This window comes from Sebastes fasciatus, chromosome 5, assembly GCF_043250625.1.
Source record: "Sebastes fasciatus isolate fSebFas1 chromosome 5, fSebFas1.pri, whole genome shotgun sequence".
Classification (NCBI taxonomy): domain Eukaryota; kingdom Metazoa; phylum Chordata; class Actinopteri; order Perciformes; family Sebastidae; genus Sebastes; species Sebastes fasciatus.
This window is the reverse complement of record NC_133799.1, coordinates 5,392,742-5,414,294: the sequence shown is the minus strand read 5'-3', so window position 1 is coordinate 5,414,294 and position 21,553 is coordinate 5,392,742. Positions and strand designations below refer to the sequence as shown.

Here is a 21,553-nt window from a genome sequence, read left to right as displayed (position 1 = left end):
ACAGGTGTGAACTGATGGGCCACTGTCACATGTACAGGTGTGTACTGATGGGCCACTGTCACATGTACAGGTGTGAACTGATGGGCCACTGTCACATGTACAGGTGTGAACTGATGGGCCACTGTCACATGTACAGGTGTGTACTGATGGGCCACTGTCACATGTACAGGTGTGTTCTGATGGGCCACTGTCACATGCACATGCTCTGGTTCCCCACCTGGGGACCCTAATGCCCAGTAGGGCTCGCCAAAGCTTCATGGGAAGTATATAGTATATATATGATATATATATAAAGTATATATATATCATATATATATATATATATACTTATATATATATCATATATACTTTATATATATATATATTATATATACTTATATATATATTATATATATATATTATATGCATTGGTTCCGCACCTGGGGACCCTAACCCCCACCAGGGCTCGCCAAAGCTTCATGGGGGGTTGCAAGGCCCTCTTGATTTTAAGGGATGTAAGACTTTTTATATATATATATATATATATACACATAGCAGCAGGGTGTAAGATGCAAGCTGGATCAGCGTACATGGAGAGGCACAACCAAGTGTCTGGGATAGTGTACAGGAACATCTGTACCCAGTATGGACTAGAAGTACCCAAATCCCAATGGGACATACCACCCAAAGTGGTTGAAAACAACAGGCCTAAGTTGGCCTATATATTAGCATTTTATTAATTTCTTTGAAAATAATAATAAAAAAAACTAAATGAACATGTTATTTTTAAGGTTTGAATTGTTATTTAAGATAGAAAGAAACTTAAAAATTAGAAAAGTACATAAACAACCAAAGAGCTAACAATGGCCAAGCGTCAGGGAGAAGAAAACACAGAATTTATCAAAAGTGTTAAGTGTGTATGATCATTCCAAATAAAAATTAAAAACACATAATACAGACAGAGAATTGTATTAAAAGTTCCTAAGAATAACAGGAAAACTCAACTAATCTCAAATAATCTGCTCAAAATTCATAAAAAATTGTTAATTTTACACAAACTTCTTGCAGTTATTGCGTTCACTATTTGGGTTAATTGTACAGTTTATCAGTTGTTCTGTACAATTATTGTCATGCATTGAATATAATATGAAATATCCATAAAATGTTAGGTGTCGTCAGTTTACTCAATGAGAGAAAAGGGGTCCCTTAAGGAAAAAGGTTGGGTACCACTGCCATAATGTAAAAAAATCTGAATTACAAACAAGAGTGCGGTGGCCCTGAGAGCTCAACGCACTGCAAATTAGGAAAGCACATGCAGACAAAACATAAGCAAATTAACTTCATCAGCCACAAACCATGGCAACAACAAGCGTGTCCCAGCCGTGTGCATCATTTTTAATGTCCCTTAATTTGCTTGTGTATTGTCTATTTCTATGTGTTGTCTTAATATGCCGTGCGTTGAGCTCTCGGGGCCGCCGTACAAAGGCCTGACATTCAACTGTTTACTGAAGTAATAGTACAAAAGTATTATCAGCAAAATGTACTCAAGGTGTCAAAAGTTAAAGCACTTGTTATGCAGAAAATTGGGCCCTGATAATGTAAATGAGTGTTTTATTATACACAATATCATTAGATCTTTGTGTAATCTATGATAGATTGGTGACCTGTATAGATAATAAATATTGGATAAAAAATAATTTGAAATATCTATGGTTGGTTCCTTTGTTCTTAAAGATTATATGTTCTATTTTACATATCCATATAACATATTTAAATACTGCTCAGCAAGCTGTATACTATGAAGTAATATCATAAATACTTTCAGAGCAACTATTTCAGCAAATATCAAAACTGGTAAACTGCCTTCATGCTGTTGTTGCAAATAAACTTTATGTCTTCTGTTTTCGTTTCTTCAGTTCTTGTAGAATTCAATGTTCAGAAGGTCTACGGTATTTATGTAACATGAATGCATAACAATTAAATGAAGGGCAAATCAAATACAGTATGTAAAGCATTTGACCTGTCATGACCTGTCGTTACTCCTCACCAGTGATCTGCACTAAATCCGTTACTCCTCTCCAGTGCTCCTCCTGTACAGAAGTCCCCTTTTCAAAATGAAAGTGCAAGCGATTTGTTATGAAACTGTAACCTTCTATAAGTGGGAACTGGGGAAAAGAATGAGGATGTAAGACGAGGAGGAGTTACAAGAGAATGACCGTCTCCAAGACCACAACATGAGCCGTAAAGATAGTTTTAAATCGGTTTTTTTTACGTCCCAAATCATCAGATTTAAAACGTTCACATGTACAGAGCTACACACAATTTGAGATTATAGGAAAGATGGGAAACCTCCTCCATCCACTCCACTTCTCTTTACAACCATGTCTAAAATCTATTTCAGCATGGAAACCTGGACCACATATGCTGTCCTAACCTCCTTTATCCTGTCTGTGTAAAGAGGTCACTGGTGTAGCGCAATTAACATATATTTTTGATATTAACATTGCATCCAAATGACACCAGTTATGTTATATGAAAAGGTCACTATCCTGCACAGAGAATCAACATTCAACTCTGCAGTTATTCAGCCACTTCTAGGTTGCAGCTTTAGAACAAGCTAACTTGTCCAACACAAATGTGCAGAGAAAAATTAAAGGATAAGACTGGAGATTTGTTTCTGTAGGAACCAATGGCGTTGGAGCTAAGCGTAAATCAGGAAGTATTGAGAGACGAACTAACGCTTTAAACCGCTGACAGGTGAAGGAAGTCAAACATCAAACAAAAATTGTATTTAGTTTCCACCTGCTCTAACACAGGACTTTCACCCAGGAGACCCGTGTGAAACCAAGTACGGTAGACCTACTTATTTTTGATATGAAACATATTTTTGATCCAGAAACAAAATGACTTCAAAGTGTTTCAGAATTGCTGTTGTGTCTGTCTGCCAGTGTGTCAAATACAAACCTCCCCCCCGCCCCTGACACTTGTGGTTTTTGCTGCAGCTCATATAACCTGAGAGACATGAAACTTGTCTGACATTTCTGAGAAAGACAACTGAGTTACATGAAGGCAGGTTGAATACATGGACTCTCACACACTGAAGAATGAGCTTTCGAGACTTTCCACTATACCTCATGGAAACTTTGAAATGCTGGAGTTCACTACATGAATACATTTTTGTGTTTATGTTCCTTATAACAGTCAGCAAAGGTAAATAAATACCCTTAATCTTTTCTTTTCTTACTTCATTTGTGTTACCTGATGATAGCTTAATCTCTATCCGATCATATCAAAACACAGTGCAGATACTAATCAGCGATGTGAAAGTGGCAATTCTTTAGCCGTAAAAGTTAAGCATCAGCCACAACATGTTGGTTAGCTTATCAGCATCATGTGGTTAGATTGCATCCGCCCTGTGCAATACAGGACAAAAGAACCCTTGTCTGTATAACGTATTACAAAGTGCTTCACAGTAGAGCTAAAATAAAATGAGAAAATTAAAAGAATATAATCAAGAGGTAACTTTAAAAGTGGAATGACAATTTAAAAGATTAAAATGAATAAGGAAGCTGCAGCTGCAGCCTTTCATATTTCTGCTTTAGATTTATTGCTGAAGAAAATGTATTTGTTTATTTCTAGTCTCAGTAAGATAAATGTTAAAATAAATAAGTGAGATCATTTGAAATGTGTCACTCCTAAGGGTCAGCATGTGAGGCTCCCTCCACTCCTGAGTGCTTCAGACGAAACACAGAATGCTCCGGAAGAAACGCAGAAGAATGCTCCGTTTACATATGTGAATGGAGCATGAATACGACTGATAGCGATGTGACATTTGACCTTCGCTTTGAGTGAGTATTGTTCTGCAACAATTTTAAATGGTGACATTATCAACCGACAGCTTGTCCATGGTGATTTCTTTTAGTATTTTGTGAATGAGTATGGCTGTAACAAATATTAGCCATAGTGAAAAAACATCAGTTCTCTCGGTGTGCAAATGAAAAAGTTGTCTCCAAATTGAACCTCTTAAAAGGCAGCGGTCTGCCACTGGGCCAGTCATTACAAACTCATGTCGTTTGTCCCAACTTTGTTCAAACTTTCTTGCTAAGAGTTAAATGAGAAGATCAATACCACTCTCTATATCTCTACGGTACAGCCAGGAGATGGTTAGTTTAGCATAGCGTAGGCTAAATACTGGAAACAGCCAACTTGGCTCTGTCTGAAGGTCACAAAATCTGCAACAAAATACAGATTAAACAAATAAGATATCAGCCAGGCTAGTTGTTTTGAACAATCTGAAAGCAACTTAAAGGTCCAGTGTGTAGGATCTGGCAGTATCTAGCGGTGAGGTGAGGAGATTGCAACCAACTGAACCCTTTCCCGTGTGCCAAGCTTGTTGGAGAGCTACGGTGACCGAGCAGAGCCAGTGTGTAGAGTGTGTTTGTATGTGGGAAGTGAGTGGTGAAGCAAGAGAGAGAGAGAGAGCAGCGGCGACTGGTAACGTTATCGACTCAGGAAAAAGCAGGAAAAGTTAACAGTGTTTGGTTTGTCCGTTCTGGGCTACTGTAGAGACATGGTGGACTACGTGGAGAGGACCCGCTGCCTAGATATAAACAGCTCATGCTATGCTAACGAAAACACAACGATTCTTATTTTCAGGTGATTATACACAAAAAAAACCATACTTATTAATATTACTGTATATACCATTTCTGCAAATAGATCCCCCTAATTGTTACACACTGTTCCTTTAAGTGAAACATATGGTCAAAATTGGACGTAAAGGCGTTAATATACACCTTCAGTCTAATGCTGAGGACATGTGAGATGTGTTTCTGCCATTTTCATTGAACTAAAAGCTAGCTCTACATATTCTCTCGCAGTAAAAAAAAATTCAGGAGCAACAAGAAGACGTGTGAGCTCACCGAGGAACAACTTATCACTTCACGCTCTGTTAACATTTCGGTAAAAGCTCACGTAGGAAACTCCAGCTGCTCGTCGACCAGGAGGTCTGTTACACTCATGCACACAGGTACTGGATGCTCCTCTCATCTCATGGGAGATTAAAACATACTGTTGTCCTTTTTAAGTAACAAGTTAACTGAGAATTTTACTATAGATTAAGTACAAAAGTATATTTTGTAAATAAATGTGATTTTTTGTTGTTTTTCCTCAATAGTTAAGTATATAGCACCACAAAATATTTCCATGTCCTGGTTAAAAAACAACCTCAACTTAAGCTGGCCAGCTGCAGAGAAGCGTCCAGCTTTAGCCGAGATCTGGTTCCGACGCGATGAACACCCCACAGAATCATGGGAAAAAGTGATGCAGATTTTGATACCAAATTTAATGTATCTGAAGATGTTTTTCCACATTAATTAACATATTTATCCTTTTTATCCATATTGTTACAGAGAACAACAAACACCACCAGTGACAATGTTATGTGTGAGTAGTCTTTGATGTTTTTGTGGTCTTGAATGAAAAAGTTCTTTCAGCCTTGTTTTGAATTGGTTCTTAGGGATCTATCTCTGAGATACACTGAAGGATCATACCAGTGGTTTTATATGTTTTAGCCCTAATTTCACTTCTCATATTTACATTACTGCCAACCAAGTTTTTAGTCTTGTTTCCTGACTACTGTACATTAGTTCTGCTGATTCCTGTTGTCTCCTGTTGTTAAAGGGACTGTTTGTAACTTTCTAAGCGTATAAATGTAGCGGGTCGGCACACAAAGGCTCGCGTGTGGCCGCTGTCTCGTCTCCTCTGCCTGCTCGCCTTCACTCAGACAGCGCACGCGTTCTCGCTGTCTCGCTCCACCTCTAGACGTGAACGCGCGCTCACTCCACACTGCAGAAGAGTTAGTTTAGCTCTGAACATATCTAGTGAATAGTGGACGTTTGTGCAGAAATAAATGCTGCAGCTCCTCCAGACCAACAGAGGTTTCCCGTGTCTTGGGAAGTAACGGGGCTCCGCAGAGAGAAACGTTACCGTCTCGTTACCGACCGCTTGCCGGTGTCTTCCTGCTCTCTCCGGCTGCGGGCGGAGGGAGACGAGTTTCTCGTTGGGGAGCCCCGCTGCTGAAGCCTGCGCTGAGGCAGGAGAAGCAAACACAGGATCAGCATTGATTCATGGAGAGACCTTCGTCTGGTCAGCTAACATTACTGCCAAGCAGCTGAAATATAGAGTGATATTGTGCTTTTAGCTGACGTGTGTCGCCTCACTGTTTTGAGCGATGCTCGTTCATGTCCATTTAGAGCGAGCACAAGCACGAGCCCGACGCTGACTTTCGTTGATTTCACGGCCACAGGTGTCGCTGTTAACAAGCATTTCTGAAAGTTACAAATAGTCCCTTTAAATAGGCGTTATCAGTCGCTATAAGCACCATAGATGCGGGTAAATATAGGGTACTACTACACCCAATAGTAGGTGTTATCATCTATCCACATGGTAGATCACATAAAGAAGGTGTAAAAGAACACAATAGCGACCTCTAGCAACCGTAGTAATTATGACAGGATTAGAAGCGGAAGTCAGGCGCTGTAGTATAGACAGCGTGAAACTCCATATGGGGTCGGTTTTCACCCAGGATAATGGAGTTCACATCCTCTGTTAAACCAAAAACCTGCAGTTGTCTTTTTGAAACACAATGTTTTCCCTTAACTTTTGGTTGGTGTTCAAAGCGTAACGTTTCATTCAGTTTTACAACGTATTAGAACTTGCTGCTTTTAAGTTTCACTTTCACTTTTAGGCATAGTCGACCCCTAATGACCCACATCTGTGGTGCTTATAGCGACCGATAATGCCAATTTAACGGCCTGATAACAGTTGAATCAGGTGCACCGTGTGATTGACTCAAAATAAACTGCAGTGCCCTGGTTAATTCCAATGAAGGAAGATGTCACCCAGTGCAACAGTGAGCTTCACTGATATGACAACAATGGAGAGCTATGGCACGGAAGAAAAATATAAATCAGATAATTGGTTGAATTCAATGTTGGCTCTGGTTTTGGTTCATGTAATTTGCTTGACAATAGGAAAAAAACATGTAATAATAAGAAAAATAACAAGAATTTGAAAAGTCAAATTTATGAAATGTTTCTGTTTTCTGTCTAAACAGACCATGTCATTGTTGTGAGTCTGTTGAAGGATTCAGCTTTCCAGGTTCAAATCAGACATCGGTCCACTGAGGCCCTTAACCCACTGTGGAGTGACTGGTCTCCAGTTGTGACTGTTCCTGCAGGTGAAGTCATAGATTTCATGATGTTAACACTTTAAATAATCTTTAAATCCAGTGTCCTGATGACTAGATAGCAGTAACTGATTCTCCCCTCTATAAACTGTGGTGTTGGGTATGATTACTGGACTGTAATGGTCTGTGCACACTGGATATCATAAATCCAAACACAAATATATATCTTAGAAATATGAGTCTTCACCACTCCCACTCCAACACTCTACATTATTTTACACTTCTGGGGTTTTAATGCATACAGGTGCTTCAGATGATAAACATGTGAACAGACGCAGCTTTAAGACTTATTCCACTCTAAAACACGTTTTCTCTTGTAGGCAATAATGTTTTGTGTTTTTACTGCAGAGCTTGAACAAAAACCTGAAGTCAACATGACAACACGACTTTTAAATGGCACTCGAGAGGTGACGCTAACATGGAAGGTAAGCCAGTGACAGGAAAACAACACCAACACATTCACACTTGTTCACATGTTTAAAAAGTATTACTTTTCACCATCACATACTGACTTTGTCCAATATTGTGCAATGATGTGCTGCATACAAATAGCGTTAAATTTCAATTATTCCAGTCTCTGATATATGCAACTGTAAATTTCTCATGTTCACAATGTACATAGTTGAATTTTTCATACAGCAGAGAAAAATATGCCATGAAATATTTCAAATTTTGATGCAAATAACTGAATTGCTTTTTAGATTATTGAGCAATACAAATAACTAAATTACAAAACCTGGTGGGAAACTGCGACCTTCAACATTTTGACCGTTAATTGTTATTGAATGTTAATGTCTATTACACAAGAACTTTAGCTTCAGGTTTCCTTTCTTTTTTTTTCTTTTTTTTGTTTAGCAGGCAGTTGGCCAAAGAGAGCAAAAAAATTACTTTACATTTGAAAAGTTCAAAGAAAGTGTGAGAAAAACATTATCTGACAATCTGACACATACAGTGAAATATGTGTCAGGTTGTCGGATTATGTTTCATGTTAGAAATTCATTCATAAGCGTTTAGAACTTTATAATTAGCGCTTTGAACAGAGTGGAAAAGAGGTCAGAGGTGTTTTCACCATGTTTTCTGTTAACGGTTTCTCCAGTGAGCTACTTTATATTATGAGTTGTTAACATATCAGTGCCCAAGCATTTAACGTCTTTTCCCAAACGTTATAATGGTACCTGTTTACCACAGCAGAAATAACAATTACCACTACTTCTACTCCTTCTACTACAGTGCTACTATCTACTACAACTACTACCTGTAGGCTTCTAATTCTACTAAATAACAATAACAACAATGACAATAATAAAACATTACAATTTTAAAAATCACAACACTAAAACATTGTCTTAAAGGAGCTCTATTAGGAATTCAAAGCAAATCTATGATTGATGGATTGCCTCCACACGGCTCTCAAGATGGTGATGGCTGAGCTGGCAGCCAGCAGCAAACGGTGCTAACAGTGCTGACAGAGCTACGGGTGTTAACCTGGGGTGTTGCTTCTGCAACCGACAGCGTCATCAGTGGTAACCACCATATGAGCACAGAGCAAAGCAAAGTTATGTAACCAACTACATAAACACAGTACAGAGACACTCTGATTAGAGGGAGTGTGGCTTCATTCTCTGCTCAGGAGGCAACTACTAACTAATAGAGAACCTTTAACAGTTTGTTTGATCTTAAAGTGCATCATGATATCTGTCTTAAAACAAGAAAATCAGAAGCTACAAAATCTTATAATATCTTAAAGTACAGCCAATTATGCACCAAGTATGAATATTTTGTACTTTAATTCAGACAATTTTATGAGAGATGTTTAATTGCACTGGAAGCAGCATGCATAATTTAGCAGAATTTAACAATTTGAAAATGTTACATTTCACCATTTACTCACCACATTTTTAAAAAAAAAACACTGATTGATACTACACAAGTAAGAAAAAAAACTTTACTACCTAAAAATTTCAACATCACTATATCAAGTGATATGAAACCTGGTATAAAGCTTCCTTTTTGCTCTAATTGTTTTGATTCACGAACAACAGTGTTTGTCATACCAACTCGTTCTCATTCCCAGGGCGTCTAATACTGATGCTTTGTCATGGCCGTCGGATTTCGATATCGCTGCACAATGCACCCTTTAGCACCAGTATGCGACGCACCAGGCTTTCCAATAACTACAACGTAAACTCATCCGCGGCAACAGTAAATGCACAGGGAAAATGCTGTGGTGACATAGTCTAAAGAGGTGGAATCAAATCACATTTTCACTGTGAAACGTAGTACTTTTAAGCCCAACCATGTTGTTTTTTCCTAAACCTAACTATGTGGTTTTGTTGCCTAAACCCAAGCAAGTGTTTTTAATTCACAACATTAAGCATGTGTTTACATGCGACTAAAAAGTGATGCCGAGGGGTCTAGCGTCAGTATGTTGGGATGAGAATGTGTGTCATAGTGGTGTTTCCTTCTTGGACTTCACTAATTAACCTGTTGCCTCCTTTCTGGGATGGACCAATCGATTATGTGTTAACAGCTGCCTTGTTCAGTTGGCTCAGTTTGCTGTGTTTGTCTCTTCCGCCGTTCAGCCGATGCCACGTGCAGCTGCAGTCAGAGGAGTGACGTACAGCCTGGAGGACACACAGTCTTCTAATGGATGTCCTTGTGAGAAAAACAGACATCCCATCAACAAGACTAAACACACTATTTATGTCTCGCTCTCTGCCGTCAACATCTCTGTTATCGCCAGAAACGCAGCAGGGTATTCTCCACCAGAAATCAGACAAGTAGCGGCCGAACCTGCTGCAGATTTAAAAAGTAGGCCAAAGTGTTTGTGTGTCTGAGTGTGTCACATATCACGTATATTTATCTTTCAGTCAAACTTAAAGCTTGTTATTTCTTTCCCCCCCTCTCAGTTTGTGACAAAACGTTACTGCATGAAAAGTTAAATGACAAAACTTGCCTTGAGTGGTACGAGCTTCAAGATGGAGATTCAAGGCCAGAAAATGTGAACACCTTAACGGCAGGGATGAAGAAAAAAAAGAGGAAGCAAATAAGAATGAGTAAGTTGTATTTAAAGTGCTTTTAACCGCACAGCTTCATCACCGTGGTTCTTTACAAAGGGCTTAATACATTGATAAAAACAAAAACTACTGTACACAGTACACCAAAGTTAATCCTCTAACTAATTTTGCACCAAATATCATTGATGGATATAAGACAAACTGGTACAAACATTTACTTTTACGAGGGCAAAGATAATAGAGTGCTGCAGGGATGACGTATTTTTGTAGGCCAACAAGGAAGTTAGCATCGCCTCGACAAAAAGCCTTTATGATACTTACACGTTTTGTTCAGCAAGATCATCTCCACAAAAGAACACAAGTTTTATGATGTTTGAAGTGTGAATGCAATCGCCAGAAGTAAAATGCTAACGTTAGGCTATAAACGAACTACACAGCGTATATACATATACACAACGAGACTGTGAAGGAGGACGAGTCGACGTGATGACGTTTAGTAGTCTCATTTTCCACCTTTTTTAGGACACATAAAGGCTATAAAATTGTGGAGTGGGATATTTACTGACGTATTTATCGTAGAACAAAATGTTAAAATCTCTTCAGCTTGTGTTAATCACAGACTTTATTTCAGGCATCTAACTAAAAACCTAATTTAAAAAAAAAAACATTGACTTCCAGACGAGGGAACCAGAAGCGCTAAAATGCGAACTCATTTCTAGGTTTTCGGATTCATTCCTGCAGCACTCTATAAAATAGGACTCTGCTGTTCATCAGTTGTTTCTGTAATTAACTCTCATCTTGTTCACGTAATGGGACCGATTAGAAATATTTGGTAAAACTATGAATCTGTTTCTGTTACAGACATAACGGACTACGTTCGCTACCTTTACTTTGAACACAGATGTGATGGTGGGAGACCACAGACGGTTAAAATGTGCCTCTTTTATCAAAAAGAGGGAGGTAAGTGTCTTTAATGTGATCTGTCTCGTGAGGAGTATTTATGAGTTGTGGTGCTGATACTGATCCAGTGTTGATTGGTGCATCGAGGTCATAGAGTACAGCTAAGTTTGTCTCCACATACTGTAGAAGAAAAAAAAAATTGTTTTTGACCTACATTTTTTCCTTTTCTCTTCAGTTCCACTCAGAGAACCTCAGGACTTCAGGACTTTTAGTGAAACACACACTTCTGCTAACTTGTCTTGGAAAGCGATTCCCTCTGTGGACCAGCGAGGTTTCCTCACACACTACAGCCTCTGCAGCGTGAAAATCAGCTCACAGGATGAGCCCAAAGGTGTGAAGTCCCTTTTCTTATTCATCTGTCAGCAGTTATGCGTTAGTTGTACCGGACCGTTGTGGTTAAGAGGGAGCTGAGCCAGAAGGCAAAGCTCTAAATTTACCGGTCCACCTACGTTCCAACCCTCACCTATGGTCATGAGCTTACGGTAACCGAAAGAATGAGATCGCAGATACAAGCGGACAAAATGAGGTTCCTTCGTAGGGTGGCTGGGCTCAGCCTTAGAGATAGGGTGAGGAGCTCAGACATCCGAAGGGAGCTCGGCGTAAAGCCGCTGCTCCTTCGCGTCGAAAGGGGCCAGCTGAGGTGTCATCTGATCAAGATGCCTCCTGGAAAATTCCCTTTGGAGGTTTTCCGGGCAAGTCCAACTGGTAAGAGGCCCCGGAGTAGACCCAGAACATGCTGGAGAGATTATATATCTCGTCTGGCTTGGGAAAGCCTCGGGGTCACCCAGGAAGAGCTGGAAAACGTTGCCGGGGAGAGGGACGTCTGGAATTCCCTGCTAAGCCTGCTGCCCCAGCGACCCGGCCCCGGATAGATGGATGGATGGATGGATTATTATATATTTTATTGCAAATGCGCAATATTTTACCAACTTTTGATGCTTTAAAATAACAAACTAACTTTCCAACCAGGTCTAACATTGGCAGTTAGGTTTATGCACCAAAACCATTCACTTAGGTCTTAAAACCACTTATTTAGGTTTAGGAAAAACGTCATGGTTGGGCTAGCTCTGAGCAAAGCATATTTAGACTGATGCGTTTACACTGCAGTCAGTACAAACTACATGGCGCACAAATGACACGCCAAAAGTAAGAAAGGCGTCTTTCTTTTTTAGCGTCTTATTGCACACTAAATGCCTTGCGCAATATTGTGGCATTCATACACCTTTTTTTCCTGCTGAACTTTCATTTGTATTATGTGAGAAAATTAAACTTACCAAAAACCCAGCCACATGTGTTTGACTGTGATGACAGCGGTGTGTGACTTTCTGTAACTTTCTGCACATCTCATTTCATCAGAGTGCCGCAACATATCAGCCTCACTGACAAAACACCGTCTGGAAAACTTGACACCGGGAGCGAAATACAACATCAGCCTGGTTGGAGTGACACGAGTGGGACAGGGACCTGAAGCCACAGTAACTATCAGCACGTCCCCAGAGAACCCTGTGAATGGTATCTTAAAACAGCTTTGTAATTGTAAAGTATAAAGTCAATGGAGCAGTTTTTCCACATGCGGGTGCGAACACATTTTCCCTTTTTTCCCCAAATTAGTGTGGTGGAGTCTCGGCTTGCTGTTGCTGTTCTTTTTCATCACAACAATGGGCACCTGTATCTTGAAGAGGTAGGTGACCCGAACTGTAAATATTCTACAGTTTTGAGATATGAATAAGCCTAAAGTATGCATAAGGACTGAAAGCTGATTCACAGTAAGACTAATGCTATGGTGAATTTAACATGTTCTGACTACCTTTAAAGCTAATTGTTTTTGCAATCATAGTACCTTTTAAAGTACTCTGATGGTTTAAGTTGGTGAACATTACGGCAGTATGTGTGCTGCTTTTATTCATCACCCACTCCGTTTTACAGAATAAATGGTTGTCATAGCCGCTTTCAGGAATTTGTTTTGTCTGAGTTTTCTGTTTTATCTGCAATTTGTAAATCAGCAGTTCATCCTGGGTGGCTCTTTTTTTTAACTTTTGCTCTAACACTTAGAATCAAAAACAAGATCTTCCCTCCTGTGCCGACACCTGTTATTCCAGATTTCAGCCCTTATCAAGCAGAGTGTCAGGTAAGAGACTGAGACGCATGTGTGGAGTTTTTGCTCTTTCTGAAACCCTGACAGCCCGGATCTTCTAGTCACTTATAAACTGTAGAATTTCACTGTAGAGTCCCAAGTGCCTCTGGGAAAGTTTCAACCTTTTGGTTAATGACTTGCGCTCCTCTCCCACTGATATACAACGAAGTGCAACTTTATTGTCTACAGTGGTGGGAAGTTTTCTTCAACCGCAGCTTGTCAGTTAAAAAGAAGTTAAAGCACTAAAAACATTAAGAAAAAAATATTTTAGAAACGTTTTTCTGTATTAGTTGGAATTACACCCCAACAGCAATCAATAAATCAAATGTTCTGACAAAAATAAGACAAAAATCCAGTATTTGTGGCTGTCACAGGACGGTAAACAATCATTTAATTCGGCCCGAATGTAATGATGTGATAGCTGTGAGTACGAACAATAGCCACGTTCGTGGTTTACATTCATAATGATGATTTTGGGGGAGTGGCTTTGGAGGGAGGCCTGAAGTGATCTGTTAGTTTTGCCCACTTTCTCTTTTGGAGCTAGTTCTGCTAGCTACTTTCATTGGAAAAGAGTTGACAACACTGGGCGAAAAGGTGTTTATAAAGATTGTGTTCTCTTGTTAACCATTTGTTAATATTTTGTGCCATAAAGCAACCATAAACCTGGTGGCTCATAGTTGTAAAATGCAGTCTTGATTATTTAAGGTTATTGTGCAAATATCTCACAGTTTATATATCAATGATTTATTCATGTTTAAATTATCCTACATTCAACAGCAGAGAAATAAGTGTGTGTGCGCATGCGTGCGTGCGTGTGTTGGTTGTGTGGAGGCTTACGTAATTAGAAAAGTGAAAACAGATGAAAGAAGGCAGGTGGTGTGACTGGATGAGTTGCACGTATTTCATTTTTTTTCAGGAAGGTAGATGAAACGGAGGAAAGTCCCTCATGAATCTGTTGAAAGACGTAGTGAGAGAACCACAAACTGTTGGTTCTCTAAATCAACAGATTTCTGCTTAAATCTGTTGATTTAAGCAGAAAGATCATTTCATCAGACACAGCAAAGAGAGTGTACCCGAAATCGCTGTCAACTGTTTTTCTGATGGGAATAACTCACTCCCATTGTAGCCCAGCAAAGAATTTCATTGTGCTGTTTGCTCTCTGTGCATATACCAATAAAGTTTTGAATCTTGAATCTGCTAATGTGACCTACATCAGGAGTTCCTGGAGAGAAAGGAGGAGGTGGAGGAAGTGCATGAGCTGACACTGCACCAGTTTCCAGAGAGCAAGTCTGTCCCTGAGGACGCAGAGGAGACCACTGTCCTCACAGGAGAGTGGGACGACGGCACTGACGAGGATGTGGAGAACGAGAGGGGGGATTCAAGGATGTCAGGAGGAACCAGTGATGAGTGTGTGAGTCCCGGCTCCACAGATGAGGCACTGAGGAGCTCAGGAGAAGGAGAAATGACAGATCTCGAACAGGTGGACAACGAGATCGCCATGCTGATATACAAGAATGGTTTGGTCTTTGATGTGAAGACGGACTCGCCTTGAAATGGATTTAACTGAGGGTTTTACCACCTCACAGCACCAAACATGTCAAGGGTCGACATATTTGTTGATTTATACTAAAGACTAGACAAACAGTTTTATCTTTTTTTGAGCATATAAAAGGATCAAATGAAATGAAAAAGGATCTGCAGAATCATATACTTATGAGGAAGATTTTTGTTTAATGTTCATGTATGTTGAATTTTGCCAGTGCAGGTTTATCACTCATAGTCTTTGCCATTGCACGCTGTCAGTAAACCTTTTTCTAGCTTTGGATAGCACATCCTGGATCAGACTTTTATGATTTTTGTCATTTTTTAGGTGTTTCCAGACAAAAAAATTCTCAACAACCATTGGATGGATTGCCATGAAATCTCATTCATGAGATATAGAGTGATATTGTGCTTTTAGCTGACGTGTGTCGCCTCACTGTTTTGAGCGATGCTCGTTCATGTCCATTTAGAGCGAGCACAAACACGAGCCCGACGCTGACTTTCGTTGATTTCACGGCCACAGGTGTCGCTGTTAAGAAGCATTTCTGAAAGTTACAAATAGTCCCTTTAATAACACTGTGACTGAGACAGCTGTCAATTAGAGCAGTTCCACTAAAATGTTTATTGCACATAATGTGTAATCTCAGTTTATATACTAAAAATCAGTATGAAGCTTAGACCCGTAGAATCAGTGAATAATGATCTCTATCACTCCTGATGTGATTGGTCGCACTCGCACTGATGGAACATAATAATATTGTAGATTATCTGTTAATATTGTATAATATAATGAGCAGGATGGTGGTGCAGCTGCAGAATGAGTTTTTTTTTTTTTAAATAGGCTGTGAATAGTGAATGTGTTTTAACAGCATTTCAGTGTCTGTTTAAATGTATTGCATTTGTTAAAGTAGCTGAAATAAAATCATTAAAAAATCATTAAAAAAAATAAACAAAATGCAAAAATTAAATTAAAACTTCAACTTCATCAGCTATAGTTTGAACTGAAAACACACTGTAAAAGGGTTAGAGTTACATTTAAACCAAAGGCCGCCTAGAAAAATCCAATCACAAGGTAGCCACGCCCTGAAGCATACCCTGCTTAATGGTCAATTTGACTCTAAATGGGACCATAATGTACTGAATGGAGATCATGCTGTATTGAAGAAGACTTGAAACTAGCGATTGAGACCATAAACTCATGTTTACAGTGTTTACTGAGGTAATAAATCAAGTGAGAAGTAGGCTCATTTTCTTATAGACTTCTATACAATCAGACTTCTTTTTGCAACCAGAGGAGTCGCCCCCTGCTGGCTATTAGAAAGAATACAAGTTTAAGGCACTTCAGCATTGGCTTCACTTCTCAGCCCCGCAGGTTGCCCACTGGTGTCAGCTCAGTTAGCTAAACTTGTCTGTGATAATAAATATAAAAAGGCTGAGAGAGAGTAACTCTGCTGCATCCAACCAGAAAACACCAGTCAGAAATCAATAATATAGCATAATGGTTACTTTCTGCCATCCATCAGAATTAGACGGAAGCATTTTATTATTCATTCCAGTCTTTATTGTATAATAATCATGATTTAGACATTTTGTGTCAAATGTTCATGAAAGTTTTTGTTTTATTACGGCTGTCAAAGTTAATGTGATAATGACGCGTTAAAACGTAAATTTGTTTCAACGGCACTAATTTCTTTAACACATTGACGCAATTTGCGATTTTTAGATTGTAGTGGGCTCAGTTTTAGTCAGAGTGAAGATACTGGCAACATATGATGCATGATACATATATTCAGCTTGTCGGGAAAAAGGCTAAATAATGCTCAAAACTAAATTTTGGCGAGGAAAAACTGGCATGGCTATTTTCAAAGGGGTCCCTTGACCTCTGACCTCAAGATACTATGGGTACCCACGAGTTTCCCCTTTACAGACATGCCCACTTTATGATAATCACATGCAGTTTGGGGCAAGTCATAGTTAAGTCAGCACACTGACACACTGACAGCTGTTGTTGTCTGTTGGGCTGCAGTTTGCCATGTTATGATTTGAGCTTTTTTTTATATACTAAATGCAGTACCTGTGAGGGTTCCTGGACAATATGTTTCATTGTTTTGTGTTGTGAATTGATTTCCAATAATAAATATAAACATACATTTGCATAAAACAAGCATATTTGCCCACTCCCATGTTGATAAGAGAATTAAATAATTGACAAATCTCCCTTTAAGGTACATTTTGAACACGTTTAATCACAATTAAATATTTTGATCGACTGACAGCCCTAGTTTTTATGCACTTTAGAGCTTCCTTAAAATTAGAATTTAGAAGGATGTTAAACAGTATAGTCGCTAATGAAGGAGAATGTCTTCTTGCAGACATGAACAGCTCAGACAACAAGGCACTGACACTGAAGCCACATCCACAAAGAGGGAATTTCAACTCTCTCTTTTCCCCAGAAAATTTTGTTTCAGAAGCTTTTTTCCACTGAAAATGCAACTTTCTTAAAACACTCTGAGTGGATTTGACTTCAGATCACTGACTTGTCGCTCATTTAACCTCTTGTTAGCAACTGCCTTTTTTAAGACACAAAAACACTTCAAAATCCATAAGTGGGGTATTTATTGACGTATTTTATGTTGCAGAAGAAAAACGTTAAAATCTCTTCAGCTTGTGTTAACTACAGACCTTATTTCAGGCATCTAACTAAAAACACGTTAAAAAACCATTAACTTCCAGACAAGGGAACCAGAAGTGCTAAAATGCTAACTAATTTCCGGGTTTTAGGACTCATATCCAGTAGCGCTTTATTTTATACAGTCTATGGTTCATACCTGATCCGAACGGCCCTTCTTGAAGGCGGGGTGAAAAGCTGGTGGTCATCAAGAAGGGGGAGACACGATATCATTTAAATATAGGGATAATGGCATACATTTGTCAAATGTTCAACAGTGAAGATTTACGTATTTAGATTTCTAGAGGCCTCAGTTTCAGTCTGACTTTGGTTGGAACTATTTTTAATACGAGGATGTTTCGCTGCAGGTTCACGATCTTCTCTCTCATGTAGGCAATCAGCTGTCACAACTCTATTCTCCCTTAAGTCTTTGGCTTTTTACACGATCACAAGTATAAAGGAGAATCGATAGAGCCGTGGAAATGAGGTCTCTCTAATCCTCTACCACGATTACAGAAAGCGGGTCTCTTGTTCGCATAACATTTTTAAAAATGATCTTTCTGGAGTATCAGACCGTAACCCGGTTACTCAGGTGCATGTAAACACATTGCTGGTTTCAGGTCGACACATATAAAAATAATTGACTCTTTTATACCACACTGGTTTGTGTGGTACAGGTGTTTTTCTATTTTCTGGCACACTGACTGAATATTTGTGTCAAAACAAAGCCAGTAATACCATCACTACTGGATTAACATTAGTTTTATTTATTGCTGCTGTTTTTCAAACACATTTTGTGACATTTTCACCTGACAACAGCACCTTTCTGGTTTCCTTCAACATGTTGTTTTTTTAGCTGAATGACACATTTCCCTCCAGCCAATCAGCAGCAGAGAGGAAGCAGCTGGCTGTTTTATCACCTGGCGGATCTCCTGCCATGCAGCACGCAGGAAGTGAGAATGAGATTGAGGCAGCAACGCTGGTGTGTGATCAGAAGGGACAGCAGGTGCTCTGCCTTTAAAACACCAATGAGCTGATGGGACGCGTCCTCGCCACACTTCTCCATTAATCAGGAGTGTTTCAACGCTTGTGACTCACCCTCTCTCCCGAAGTTCTTGTCGTATTTTCAACACAATGTGGCGGGACACAGTAGGAATCAAACCCCAAACCTCAACTGCATCAGTGTTCAAGTCATGGAGCAGTGGCTCATCACGGCTCAGTTCAGTACAGATGAATGTGTCGTGTAACAATAGCATCGATACGAACCTTAAACTGCCGACATGCTAAACTGAGATGGGGAACATGGTGACAATTATACCTGCTTAGCGTGTTAGAATCGTCATTGTGAGTATGATAGCATGCTAACCTTAGCAAACACTACTGTAGCCTACGCAAGTCGCCTCACAGTGCAACATGTCGTCATACAACGGTTCATAGGATATCTTAAGAAAAGTTATTCCTCAATTTTTATGCATTTTTCTACGATTGTCCAGAAACATGTGACGCACGTGTCAATTCCCGCTGCAGTCTTTTCAAATTAAACTTTCGTCTTCACAGGAAACAACTTGGTTAAGCAGCAAAACTACTTAGTTAGGTTTAGGAAAAGATTGTGGTTTGGGTTGAAATAACGCCAAAAGTGGTGTAGCTTAAGTACGGAAGTTACGTTTGTAAAGTTACGTTTACAAAGCAGAAACAAAGTGGAATTAACATGATTTAAAATTGAAATGCGTTTCTGTTTATCACTATGAAACAGATCTGAAGTATTTAGGTTGAATGGATTTTAGACTACTAATAGTTCCAATGGCATCTAAGAGTACAAAAGGTAGTAAGCTAAGCATATGCTTAATCGGTGTTACTATTATGAGGGGTCCTTGGATAACTTTCTCCTAGCACCAAAATGTTTGATAACCGCTGATCTAACAGAAGGTCTACAATCTGCCGCATCATATAAAGTTTAGTTCAGTTGGAGCCTCTCTAGCAAGTCTCGTTCTTAATTTCTTTCTCCATTATGACAGTTTATTTTATTTTTCATCTCAGATTTATGGTCTGATTAATCTTGCTCTCTGCTATTTCAGTCTCTCAACCTCTTGATCTCATTTTTTTGCAAATTAGTCGATGAGCCTGTTGTGTAAATGTGGCAATTGCTTAACTGCAGTTAATCAAAGATCCTTGTGATTTGGCTCTAGAGTAGAAAATTGCTGTCATAATTAAGCCTTTTGTGCTCAGAATAAACAAGTTGATGAGTGTCAGAAGGGTGTTTCGCCTCATCAGGGGAGCGGAGAGCTTAATATTTAGGATCTGTATGTTGTCTGTTACCGATGGCTGAAGCCTGTCTGCTCCCCACAGCGGGGTTTTTCTGCTAGAATCAGGCGTCTTGGTCAAAATATAAAAAGGAAAGTGTGGAGGATTAAGCCATCCAAGGTATTAGTGTGTGCGTGTGTTGAGTGCTAACGGTGGCAGCTCAGACATCTTGCTGCTCTGACCACGATCCAACATGCATCTAAAGTTTAACGCCACAGGTATTCCACAATCCACTACCCTGCACAGCATATATACACTTATCTAGACACTTCCAATGCATAAAACGCAGGTATACATATGCTTACAGATAAAGACTGCACACATACAGTGCACTATTGCTCTACTACACACACACACACTCATAAACACATAATGAGAGAAGCTCTGACTTTTAACAGCGTCATGATGTGATCAGAGAGCATTTCATTAGGACACGTTGATCCTTCATGAGATCAATCAAAGCCTCCGCTGTTTTCCTAATTGGGAAAATTAATATTAATTCATCCTAACGGTGAGGGGAGCGGTGCTGGATAAGGCTTTCCACTGTGCGAGTGATGTGTAACGTATGTGAGCATATAACAACATCCAGCCAGAAGAAGCCTGTTCCTTTGATGCAGAGCTGAAAACATCCACCTGTATGTATAATGACACCCGGGGGTGCAAAGAGTGTGATTAGCGTCGCTCCATAAATAGAGCCAGTCTCCAATCAACCCTCTACCTCTCTCTGTATGCGTGTGTGTGCCATGATTAAGTCTGCAGGCAGACAGAAACAGAATGTTTTCATGAAAGATGGAGGTTTTGCACTCAAAAAGTTAACTTATAGAGCAGCCGGGGGTAAATCTGTAGGGGTTTATGGTTACATGTGTGTCAGCTATTGACTGTATATGAGAAATGAACGTAGTGAACCCATTGGTTTGTGCACTGCCGTTTTGAAGCCTCGAATTCGGAAATTCAATTGTTGCTATGTTGTTTTTTTGCAACCAGAAGTGACACAAGAGGGTGGAGCTAAGTACAACCGAACGCTGAATAAGACATTTTTAGCCGACCAAAAATTTTCATGAACTGAAAACACACTGTAAAAGGGTTAGAGTTACATTTAAACCAAAGGCCGCCTAGAAAAATCCAATCACAAGGTAGCCACGCCCTGAAGCATACCCTGCTTAATGGTCAATTTGACTCTAAATGGGACCATAATGTACTGAATGGAGATCATGCTGTATTGAAGAAGACTTGAAACTAGCGATTGAGACCATAAACTCATGTTTACAGTGTTTACTGAGGTAATAAATCAAGTGAGAAGTAGGCTCATTTTCTTATAGACTTCTATACAATCAGACTTCTTTTTGCAACCAGAGGAGTCGCCCCCTGCTGGCTATTAGAAAGAATACAAGTTTAAGGCACTTCAGCATTGGCTTCACTTCTCAGCCCCGCAGGTTGCCCACTGGTGTCAGCTCAGTTAGCTAAACTTGTCTGTGATAATAAATATAAAAAGGCTGAGCGAGAGTAACTCTGCTGCATCCAACCAGAAAACACCAGTCAGAAATCAATAATATAGCATAATGGTTACTTTCTGCCATCCATCAGAATTAGACGGAAGCATTTTATTATTCATTCCAGTCTTTATTGTATAATAATCATGATTTAGACATTTTGTGTCAAATGTTCATGAAAGTTTTTGTTTTATTACGGCTGTCAAAGTTAAT

General features: G+C 39.5%; 1 protein-coding gene across 2 annotated transcripts; it reads left to right on the top strand.

The window, feature by feature from the left end:
• Positions 1–2,731: 2,731 nt before the first annotated feature.
• On the top strand, positions 2,732–15,175 carry il12rb1 (interleukin 12 receptor subunit beta 1). Of its 2 annotated transcripts, XM_074634629.1 has the most exons (16): positions 2,732–2,827; positions 2,982–3,189; positions 3,680–4,635; positions 4,860–5,008; positions 5,156–5,298; positions 5,391–5,424; positions 7,097–7,219; positions 7,577–7,653; positions 9,811–10,039; positions 10,138–10,284; positions 11,107–11,205; positions 11,381–11,536; positions 12,562–12,717; positions 12,817–12,886; positions 13,258–13,333; positions 14,556–15,175. In XM_074634629.1, exons 3-16 carry the CDS (start codon positions 4,550–4,552, stop codon positions 14,889–14,891), a joined length of 1,881 nt encoding a protein of 626 aa, XP_074490730.1. In that variant the 5' UTR covers positions 2,732–2,827; positions 2,982–3,189; positions 3,680–4,549; the 3' UTR covers positions 14,892–15,175. The 2 variants fall into 2 exon arrangements, with proteins under 2 accessions (XP_074490730.1, XP_074490729.1); XM_074634628.1 differs by lacking the exon at positions 2,732–2,827 and having other exon boundaries at positions 2,994–3,189; positions 3,680–3,827.
• The last annotated feature ends 6,378 nt before the right edge of the window (positions 15,176–21,553 follow it).